The sequence below is a fragment of the Dendrobium catenatum genome, unplaced genomic scaffold (assembly GCF_001605985.2).
Source record: "Dendrobium catenatum unplaced genomic scaffold, ASM160598v2 fragScaff_scaffold_758, whole genome shotgun sequence".
NCBI lineage: Eukaryota > Viridiplantae > Streptophyta > Magnoliopsida > Asparagales > Orchidaceae > Dendrobium > Dendrobium catenatum.
This window is the reverse complement of record NW_021319220.1, coordinates 95,025-107,073: the sequence shown is the minus strand read 5'-3', so window position 1 is coordinate 107,073 and position 12,049 is coordinate 95,025. Positions and strand designations below refer to the sequence as shown.

Below are 12,049 nucleotides of genomic sequence, written 5' to 3'. Positions count from 1 at the left end.
CATATATGATATGCATCGGGTACGCATAAAGTACGCAGATGATACACATTCAATTTTAAAATTTGTCAAAGGATTTTCGACTTACGAATGGTTGAAAATATTGTATTTTAAGATTTTTTGAGATAGATAATATTTTGTAAGAGTTTGGACCACCAAAATTAAAAAAAAATGCATAAAGTACGCATCTGATACGCACTACATATGCATAACATACGCAGATGATACACACTCAATTTTAAATATTGAAATTATATCTTCTTCCTAATTAAGTTGGAAATTTGCTATTTCAAGATCATTTGTATTCTACAGTGATGAAGAGTAAATTTTTCAGGAATTTTTTTTTAAACAATAATGCCTAGATGTAATAGAAGTTGTTCTTTGGTTTGAAAGGTGAGATAAAGGTATTAGACTCAATGTACTTAAAAATGTTGGTGGTGACTAGTATAAAATAAAGGTTGATCAATAGGGAAGGAGGAATTGGTTTATTTGATTTAGTTTACGTTTTCAACCTAACTTTGATAGAGAACAATTTGTAAAGATTTTGAACTTTTAAAAACATTTTTTTATTAAATACACATAAAATATGCATATGATACGCATCGGGTACGCAAAACGTACGCAGATGATACACAATCAATTTAAAATTTTGTCTCAGGATTTTCAACTTACTAATGGTTGAAAATATTCTATTTTAAGATTTTTGAAATAGATAATATTTTTTAAAGAGCTTTGACCATCAAAAACATTTTTTAATTAAATACGCATCTGATACGCACTACATACGCATAACGTACGCAGATGATAAGCACTCAATTTTAAATATTGAAATGATATCCTCTTCCTAATTAAGTTGAAGATTTAGTATTTCAATATCATTTGTATTCTATATTGATGAAGATTGCATTTTTTAGTAATCATTTTTTGTTTAATCAATAATGCCTTGGTGTAATAGAAGTTGTTCCTTGGTTTGAAATTTGAGGTAAAGGAATAGACTCAATGTTCTTGAAAATGTTGGTGTGACTAGTACAACATGAAGGTGTGGATCAATAGGGAAGAATGAAGGGGCTTTTGAAAGGTTTGTTGGGTAGAATTGTCTTTGATGGGAGATAATTGGGTTGTAAACTGTCATCCATACACGTTTCATACAAGCAAAAAACTTTGTATTATGATGAAGTCATAAAAAAAATATGGGACATCATATTTTATAATATATTTCTAATATAAAACAATTAATTTTATACTTAGTTTAATTTTATTCTATATTTCATCAATTAATTTCATGAACAAAAGGATTTATGGCTTAGTGTTTTTCAAAATATTTTTTCTCCACGTCATTGATTTAAGTAAAATTAGTGGAAAGGTAACTCAATCCAGTAGTCTAGCTCTGATCATGATTTGCGCTAATATTTTTTGGCATAACCAATGAGTTTCATACAAGCAAATCAGATTTTGCGTTCTTTGATTTTTTTTTATCCAATCAAAATACCAATCCTATTAGTTAATCATGTTGGAAATAATTGATCGAAGACGAAAAAAATGTATTTATCTATCCAATATCTCGATTCAAATCGTCAAGAAGATTTAGGTTTCATTTGTGATAGTGTTTTTACTGCTTCATAAAGCAACTTTCTAGTACAAAAATTTTAATTTTTTACAAGAAAGCTACTTTAATAAGCAGTAAAAAAGCCGTCCCAAACGAAGCCTTAGTCGAAACATACCTGAATCAATTAAATCACAGAGTTGGAGTTTTCGGCTTTCAACATCTAAAGAGTTGTTATTGTTGAGAGAGAGAGAGAAAGAGAGAGAGAGAGAGAGAGAGAGAGAGAGAGAGAGAGAGAGTTTTTTACTCAAGATGGGATGTGAGTAAAAATAAGAACTAACCTTTAGACTGAAAACCATGACACTATCTATACTTGAGTGCATTTAATTTATTTTAGTCCATCATAAAAAAATAATAATAATGTTTGGTCTCTACACATAATTAATTTCATGTAAAAATTAATAAGATGTCTCAAAAGCCAAATAACAAATATTCTTTAATTTGATCATAATTTAATTGGCTTAAAAATAAGATAGAAAATAATATATAATTTAATATTTATATGGTCTCAATAGAAATATTCTAATCTCTAACTTGGGCAACATATATCACTTGACAAATATATATTATAACCTTAAGAGCTCAATATTGTTAGCTTCTTGGAGTGGCATTTCTAGACAATATGGTATATTAATATCATCATGATCAAAGTGATCATTTCCATAATTTTTCTATAACAAGGCACCTTAATGATCACTATAATAATATGATTAACAACATATATCAAATATGGATGTTTAGTATAAAAAATTTGTATGATGTAATCTTATAACATGCATATTTCCAACCGGTCATACATAACTCATAGAAGTTATTAATATATTTATTTTCAATAATTTATGCTAAACAACAATCGAAATAACTTTATTTTAGAGTTTTCAACAAAAGAGATAATAATAATACTTTAGTCTGATCAGAAAATATGTATACAATAATTAAACATCAATAAACTCCTACTATGCTAGCATATTATCAAGATAAATCACACACATATGATCCATATGCTCATGAAACACTTTAGGAGGTAAACCTTTTGTAAGTGGATCCATAAACATAAAGTTCATATTAATATGTTCAATAGATATTTCATAACTTTGAACTCTTTCTTTCCCAACAAATTTATGTCAATATGTTTTGATTTTGACGAGCTTCTATACTCAGTGGCTATATTATCACATTTTATTTTTAATGTTCTCTTAATGCTATCAAAAATATTTAGCATAATAATAAAATATTGTATCCATATTTTTTAATTTGATGTCATATAACAAGTTATAATTTATGCTTTCATAGTTGAAGAAGCTATGAGTGATTACTTCACAATCTTCTAACACACAACTCCTCTAGCTAATATAAAAATATAACCTGAAGTAGACCTTCTACTATCTAGGGAACCATCAAAATTGGAGTTATAATGCCCTATGATCTCTAAATAATCAGATCTTTGATATATGAGCATAAACTATTTTATTCTCTTTAGATATCATATAACCCGTTTCATTATTTTCCAATGATCCATTCCCGAATTACTTAAATATCTTCCAAGCATTTTAATAATATACTCAATATCCTGACGCTTACAAACTTGAGCAAACATAAGACTCCCCACTACAGAAGTATGAGGGATCTAATTCTCCGTCTCTTTTTTTTATTTCATTTATTGGGCATTGAAACATATTAAATTTATCCCTTTTAGTAATGAGTGTATCTCCTGATGCACAATCTTTACTAAACACTTTATCAATATATATTTTTGTAATATCCAATACAAATGATGTTTTTCCATTTTTTTTTTTTCAAATTTATTTGAATGAAATCTCTCAGATCCATTCTAGTTGCATCATATATATTATTTTTTCAATGTCATCATTGAGAAACATAGTCTTTTCATCCCATCTGATGTAGCTCTAAGTTATAATGAGCTATAAGTACCATAATGCTCTAAAAGAATCTTTTGATGAAACATGATAGAATGTCTATTTATAATCAATAAATTTCTTTTGAGTGAAACCTTTATCGACTATATGTGCCTTATATCTTTTGATATTATCTTCCAAATTTTGTTTCATTTAAAAATTCACTTACAACCAATCAATTTTGCTCCTTTAGACAATCAATAAGATCCCAAATATTATTATCTTTTATTAATTTCACCTCATCTTTTATAGCATCTATCCACTTTTGAGAATTAAAAGATAGCTTGACTTGATTTAAAGAGATTGGATGAACTTTCAATCCTATATCAAACTCATGTTCAAAAGAGATACACAATACAATCATTTGAAATATTTGTTCTCCTCTCCCTAGTAGATATTCTCAATGGCACTTTAATTTCAGGGTGTTGTGATTCTTCTATATGAATAAGAGATTACTCAAGAGTATTTTGATTTTCTAATTTTAAAATATGAATAATATCAGACATAATTATCCGAACATTTTCAATTACAACTATAGTAATAGTAAAATATTCCTCTTCAAAATTAAATTATTTGAGTTTATCACTTAAATTATTTTCAACATCATCAATAAACTTAATATTGCTCGTCTAAAAAACTTATTTGAAGAATCATAAAATTTAAAGCCCCTAGTTCTTTTTGAGTATCCAACAAAATAAAAGTTCATGATCCTTTACTATATATATATTTTTTTCATTAGGTTTATATGACCTAGCCTTAGTTGGATATCCCCAAATATGAAGATGCTTAACACTATGCATCTCTCAAGTCCATAACTCATATGTAGTTTTAGCTATTACTTGTTGGAACCGTATTATGAATAAAAATTGTAGTTTTTAAGGCTTCTCCCCAAAGTAATTATGGTAAGAAATAATAACTTATTATACTTCTTATCCTATCCTCTAGGATTCAATTTCATCTATCTGCAATATCATTTTGACTTGGAGTCCAAAACAATGTATTGAGAAACAATGCCACGTTCTACAAAATATTTATAAAAAGGTCTGGACGTTGTTCACCTAAGATATTATATCTTCAATAGTATTCACCAGTACGGTCATATTAGATAGCTTTAATTTTTTACCAACATGATTTTTAACTTCAACTTTAAATATCTTAAATATATCCAGGGATTCTAACTTCTCATGTAATAAGTATGTACCTATAATGAGAATTATCATCTATAAAACTAACAACATAATATTGACAATATTAAGAAATGACAGGAAATGAATCACAAATATCAATATGTATTAATTCTTAGACACTTAAACTCTTTTTGATGCCTATTTTCTTAAAATTTATTTGTTTTCCCTTCAATACAAATTTTAAAATAAAAAAGTTAAGGTATTCAAAAAATTTATCTAGCATGAGCCTTTCAATTCTTTGTTAAGAAACATATCCTAAATATTTGTGCATGACATAAAATAATTCTTATCCATTAATTTTTGCTTTGTATTATAAATATTTATATACAAAATTTCATTGATGTGTAAGGCAAATATATCCGATTTATATAGTTTATCAATTAAAAAATCAATGATAATTTAAATATTAAAAGAGACTAAATATTTCATGAAAAAAAAAACAATATTTGCCGAAGAAAATAAAAATTAGATTTCGGCTAAATGATTATATATAAATATTCTCATATAAATTGAAAATACAACCATATTCAAAAGACAATCTATATAAGCCTATAACTTCAATAGAAGCTTTATTGTCATTTTTCATATAGGTGAATCTTTCAACATCATTTGATACGACTCCTTAGATAATCCTTCATAGTGAATAGTTGCACATATATTTATCCACTAAATATGATTTGATACTAAGACCAAATTAGATAAAACATACAAAATTTAAAAGTTATCTTTGTTGATAAATCAGTCAGCTTATTTTAGACATATTAGATAGAAGAAACAATAGCAGTCGTCTCAAACAAACTCTTAACTCTAAAATTTAAAAAAGCTTTACCATTGATGAAAAAAGTTGGGGGGACTCGATTCATTTCAACTAATCAAGTACAAGGTATAACTTCAATGTTTTGAGGTTGAGCAATCAAATAGGATTGTGAAATGTATAATTTTATGTATGATATAAAATTTATATATATATATATATATATATAATTTGAGAAATAGCATTTATTACATGTTGGCAAAATAGTTAATATTTATTCTTCTAAGAAAAAAAAATTCATAATGGACAATTACCCATCCTGTGCTCTTCATGCTTCTACCCTAAGTTCAACCAACATTATCTCTTTTAGAAATCAACACTAGTTTGATCAGACAATCCTATTTTAGAATAAATTTAGCATAAAGTGTTATGAAATCACCCAACATTTTCAAAACTAAAGCTTCGTTTGGGATGATTTTCTTACTGCACCTTAAAGTAATTTTTTAGTACAAAAATTTTAATTTTTGTAATAAAAACCTACTTTTAGAAGAAGTAAGAAAGCCATCTCAAATGAATCCTGAATTACTAACAATTTGACACTTTACAAACACTTCCAGATATCTCACAAAATCAAATCAAAATATGACTGTAGCTTACCATTACCTGAATATTCAGAGCTCGAAAGCTTCCCTATCTACGTAAGTTAGAGCCACAGCAGCATGAAAAGCAGCTCCCACAGGTAGAACCTCCTCATCTATGATGAAATAAGGAGAATGTGTAGTGTGGATTGATCCAATAGACTCATTTCTGATTCCAACAGTGAAGAGAACAGCAGGCATTCTCTGTGAAAAGAAGCTGAAGTCCTCGGCGCCCATTAGGCGAGGGAAAGGGTGGACGTTGGCTTCTCCCACCAAGCCAACACCAACGCTCCTTACCACTTCGTACAGCTTCTCATCATTTGTGGTTGCAGGGTAAGCCTTATCCATGAACTTGATTGTTGCAGTGCAACGGTGAACTGCAGCCTGTGCCTCTATGACCTGGTATACAATCAATGATTAGATTCGGTTTTTATTTAATCATTTATGCTTCGTTTGTGATAGCTTTTTTGTTGTTTTCTAAAACAATTTTTTAGCACAAGTTTTTTGAATTTGAAAATTTTAGACTAGAAAGTTGCTTTAGGAAGCAGTATGAAAGCTGTCCCAAACGAAGCCTTAGTTAAATGTGATAAATTTATGGAGTTCTAGTGAATGAAATAAAACTGAAACGAGCTAAAAGTTATATGTTCTGATCTTTTTAACCAAACACAGAAAGGTTGTAAATTTATGGCCAGTAAATTCTCAAATTTACAAGTCTTCAACCTATTTCTGAACTCATCAAATTTAGATTGATTTGATCACATCCTATCAATTTGAAATTTTTATGATCGAAATTGAAGAAAAACTTTTGATTAGGGCCTATAAAATTTTTTTATGATTAATCACATTAAAGAGTTGATGGAAAGATTTCCTCCAATTTTCATCAAAAGAAACAACAATGTCGACGGTAAGGTTTAAATTTGTTCAGATTTGGTGAGTTAAAAGACTAAATTAGACACCCGAAAAAATCAGAAACTAAAAAAATATGCATATAAAAAGCCTTATAACTATTTTGATCATTTAGGCCTCGTTTGTGACAATTTTAGACCGCTGCTTTTTTCCTGTTTTTAAGAGTTTTTATAAATAAAAAAAGCATTACAAAATAATAAAAAAAAGTCGTCCCAAACGAAAGTTTATGTAAAATCAAGCAAAAAATTTGATTTAAATTGAAGCAAAACTATCCATCATTTTTAAATTTCCAACTCAAACAGCATACCAAACTGAAAAAAAAGAAGTTAGGTTCATTTTAATTTGTTATGAATTCAATAACAACAACATCAAGCCTTTGTCCCACAGTCCCACTACGTGGGGTCGGCTACATGAATCCTTTTTTTCCATTGTGCCTGTTAAAAGCCAAACGCCCTGTTAAAAGTCAATTTTTTTTAAAGGATTCATGTCATGATCATTCGACAAATTTTATGTTGGTTGTCGACTACCTAACACAACCCTCCACTTTTCTCATCCAGGACTTGGGACCTGGCAACAACAATGTTTGTTTAGAATTAATCTTTGATCAATTTGACTTTGGATCTAATTTTAATAGTCATTTTTGGTTAGATAACTTATCACTGATTCAGAATCAGATTGAGCTATACCCGCTCGCAGGTGAAGAACTAAAATGGGTGAAAGTTATGACTAAACATTTTGTGTTGGAGAAGAGAATTATAAAAGTACCTCTCGGATCCGTCGCTGAAGGACGTAGAGACCTTCCGTAGTCATGCTCCTAAAGGTTCCACCAAAGGTGACAGATTCTGGAATGACATTGTGTGCTTCTCCACCTTTCATGAAACCAACTGAAATTATCTGCAGATAAGAGGAAAATGTTCCGATCCATGAACAGCTGTTTTACTGTTTCGCAAATTAGTTTTTTCAAATAAAGATTTATAGTTCAAAAAAATTTTATACTAAAAAACTACTTTAAAAAACAATAAAAAAAAACTATCCCAAACAAAATTTAAATTTATTAAAAAAAGGGCGAAAGGCTAATTAAACTCTACTTTGTGTAGAGTGCTGAAAGAGTAGCTAAAGAAGCTTTTTCGTCCCCTCATATTGTTCATGTCGGATCGGAAGCATTGACAAGATCTCGCCACGAAGGTAACGATATTTCTCCTCTTTTGCGTACTTTTTTGGCTAAATTATATTAATCTGCGAACTACCCGATTTATTAAATCCACGATTTAAGAAAAAACGTAGAAGGAATGGGATTTAAGTTTCTGTAGGATATATTTTTGTTGTTTGCATAATTTAGTCTAAATCCTGCATCCAAACAGCCCCTTAAGCCGCTGCAAATACGGCTTTAAGCAAATCAAATAAATTTTTAAAAGGATTAGAGTACCATTGACTTGGAATTTCAAAAATAATCGGACACTTTTATTTACGCTGTTCAGCCCTCATTTGGATCTATCTAACGGATGACGAAATTTGCTCAGTGCTATTAGATACAATGTCTCAGTAGACAAAACATTGATACAGGGAACTTTTCGGACGAAAGATACTAATTTAAAGTTTTTATTACAGTAATCTCAGTTAATAAAACCTTATTCTCCTATGAAACTTAGGAATAAACACTAAACCAACAAAATCTTCCCTGCCAGCATCCTAGAACCCAACTCATTAAGCGTCCTCCAAGCAAGAAGGTAAGGAGATTCGAGGTTGTCTAATAACCAAGCAGTATATTTCTTAGTTTCTTACCTAGAAATTTCAGACACTAAACTCAACAGACCCAGCAATGAAGAATTTTTCAAGTTCACAAAGAATTAACATATGTAATTGGTCTTGTGTCCGTAATAAAACCTTATTCTCCTATGAAACTTAGGAATAAACACTAAACCAACAAAATCTCCACGTTCACAAACAATTAATATTTATAATTGGCCTTGTACCCATCTTATAAGTATGCATTGGCCTTAGGCTCATCTAATAAAAATATGAAATATATTTATATTATCCTTTAAAGAAAGTTTAAAGGATTCAAAATTATCTTGCACATATGTCAATTGCCAAATCTTATTATCACGACACAGGTCTAAATTATGATCAATGTATATGTTGTTTGCAAACCCAAGCGGGTTCCTCGATCATTGCCTAGGCAGTCGGTTAGGAAACCTTAAATCTGTCTTCAAACTAATCTAAATTCACCAGTGTAAACTTCTACATGGCGTTCCTAGATAGAGCTACTTGATGTCTAAGGATAAAGAGACCTTCACAAGCACGCCCAAGACAACTGAATTGGATTCTGACAAGTGAATTAATCCGAGACAAAAACACATGAATGTAAAAGGAAGCATTTTTCTTTACCAGTGTTGTATTCATAATAAAAAAGATACGTTAGTAGTTCGGAAACAAGTAAACTTCAATCCTATAATAAGATCAACTGGCTAATGAAACAGTAAAATGCATTTCATCATTTATGAAAAGAAAAAGTTGTCCAAAGGTGGCAAATAAGCTTACTTTGCTTTCAAGAGGATCAGTTTCTCGAGATATAAGCTGTTGAAGGCTAAGAATGGCAAAACAAGCAGCCAACACTGGATCTGCAGTTTTGTGTGGTGTTGCAGCATGCCCACCTTTCCCCTTAATAACTACCTCAAAAGTATCTCCTGACCCAAGAAAAGTTCCAGGACTAGAAGAAATAGAACCAGTAGGGAGAGTATGGTCAACATGAATACAAAAGATGGCCTGTACATCATCCAAAGCACCTTCTTCAAGCATATAATAGGCACCAGCATAGCCCTCTTCTCCAGGTTGGAAAACAAGCTTTATAGTGCCCTTCAAAAGGAAGTAAGAGAACAGTCAGCATCCAAAACACAAAGAGCATGGAAATTGAGGTATCAAAATGCATTCATGTGTTGCACGAAGTGTGACTAATGTCTAGCTTTACAATGATAAGAAGTTCTTAATTGGTGACTAATGTGATGTACAACTAGGGTTGGTAATTTCATTAGAAGCTTGAAACTTGCTCAATATTTGATTGAATTTTAATTGACTCAAATTCAAAATTGATATGCTCTGATTCGAAGATCGCTCATTTGAAATAAGGTTGATTCAATTAGAAATCGACTCAACATAAGATGAGCATATATTTATAGATATGTTAATACAAATCAATAGATTTTATTCGAATCAAAAAAAAATTTTGTTGACTTGATATGAACTTAGCATGAGTCGAAATCAAAATCCTAGATTTTGAGTTTAAACTCGTTCTAACTTGATATCACCCCTATGTACAGCCATCAAAACCTTCCATCCCATATACAGAAGCAAAAAATGTGGTATCAAAATTGATTGTGACATTTAAGAGTGAATTGATGAAGCTATTTTTTGGCCAGCCCTCAACATCTATATTCTTATCATTTAAATGATCTACAGTGAAACAAGAAACCATTTCCACTTATGGATAAAGAAAAATAATTATTTGCTGAGAAAAAAGCTCAATAACGAGTACTTGAAAGCAGCAATGGCAAATAATTTTGATTATACCTTTAGATGACTCTTCAGTTGTAGAAGCAACTTAGCTGCACCAAGTAGCATCGCTACATGAGCATCATGTCCACAAGCATGCATTTTTCCATCTACTTTGCTCTTATATTCCAAATCAGCAAGCTCCTTGAAAGGATAGAAAATTAGAATAGTTGCATGTTCGGTCGTTGGAAATTCAAATCACTTATATAATCCAAGAGCAAAAGAAAAAAATGGCAAAACGAAATAATCAACTCCACTAAACCTTGTTTCAAATCCTAAAACTGTTACATAAAAAAGCACTAGATGGGCGGACAATAGCAAGCAGACACAAATGAGATGAATTAAAGAAAATGACAAGTAATGAAAAGCTCAAGAAATGCATTTTAAGCATCCAGAAAATGACAAAAATTATTGGAGATCTTGAAATTTATATCCCATTTACAATAATTATTGAAATTCATCAAACTTACTGATACGTGAAGCCATCCCTCATATTCTCATGCACTGCAGGAAGTGGAAAATATGGATAAGTAGAGGGACATTGTCTAATTTAGTTAGTTAGTCGTTTAGATTATTCCATGTTGAAAGCCCACGACGGCTGACAGTTTAATGTCAGCGGGGTCAATTTGTTTTTTTCCTTGTTAGTTGGGTTAGTTGGTTTTTTTCCTTCTTAACATTGTTAGTGTTGTCAAGCTATTCTATATATATAATTATAAATAGAAACTGGAGGGAGTTCAGTTAAAAAGGAAATTCCCATCTCTCTTGTTTCCCAATTTTCTTCTACCTCTGTCAAAAAATTATTCGTATCATTGGCATCAGAGCCAGGTCCAAACATGGACGCTCATGGCAAAACAAATGCTAAATTCTGCAATGAAGTCATCAAGATCTTAGCACGACATGAGTCTAGCTTTGATCAAGTTAATTCTACCCTTCAAATAGTGTTAACTAAGCTCCAAGCGCTACAAGCTTCCCGGAATACACATAACATAAACCTCGAAATCAACCCATTTGATCCAAGAGAATCCTCGCATTCGCCACATGTTGCTTGTTCCGACATCAACAACGACCATCATCACCAACACCTCAAAATGTCCTTTCGAAGGTTCAACGGTAAGGACACACAGGGGTGGGTCAATAAAGCAAAACAATATTTTGACTTTAAAAATATTGCCTCTAACCAATAAGTTCAGCTAGCATACTTGATTGAAAAATTTTTTGTGGAACACTTGCATGGGATGAGTTCACCAAAGCTGTCTTTCTCCATTTTGGTCTAAACGAATACAAAAACCCGTCAGAAGCTCTAACTTGGCTTAGACAAAGCTCCACGGTTGCAGCTTGATACATCGTACAAAAATTATCTTGATCGGGCACTAATCTCAAAGCAAAATCAAGTTGGAAACTTCCGAAATCAAAATCAGGAGCATCTAAACTTCGATTTCAGCAAACTTACATTCGAACTGAGCGTCTCGAAAATACGAACCCAACGACACCAAATTCGA

General features: G+C 30.8%; 1 protein-coding gene across 1 annotated transcript in view; it reads right to left on the bottom strand.

Moving 5' to 3' along the window:
* Positions 1-5,989: 5,989 nt before the first annotated feature.
* Positions 5,990-12,049, bottom strand: part of LOC110106168 (IAA-amino acid hydrolase ILR1-like 3) — a 43,819-nt gene continuing 37,759 nt past the window's right edge. The window contains exons 2-5 of the mRNA XM_020835943.2: positions 10,569-10,694; positions 9,543-9,857; positions 7,767-7,895; positions 5,990-6,494 (exon numbers count right to left, since the gene is read on the bottom strand). Coding sequence (XP_020691602.1) covers positions 6,129-6,494; positions 7,767-7,895; positions 9,543-9,857; positions 10,569-10,694 — 936 coding nt within the window. The 3' untranslated portion in view covers positions 5,990-6,128. The remainder of the gene's footprint in view (positions 6,495-7,766; positions 7,896-9,542; positions 9,858-10,568; positions 10,695-12,049) is intronic.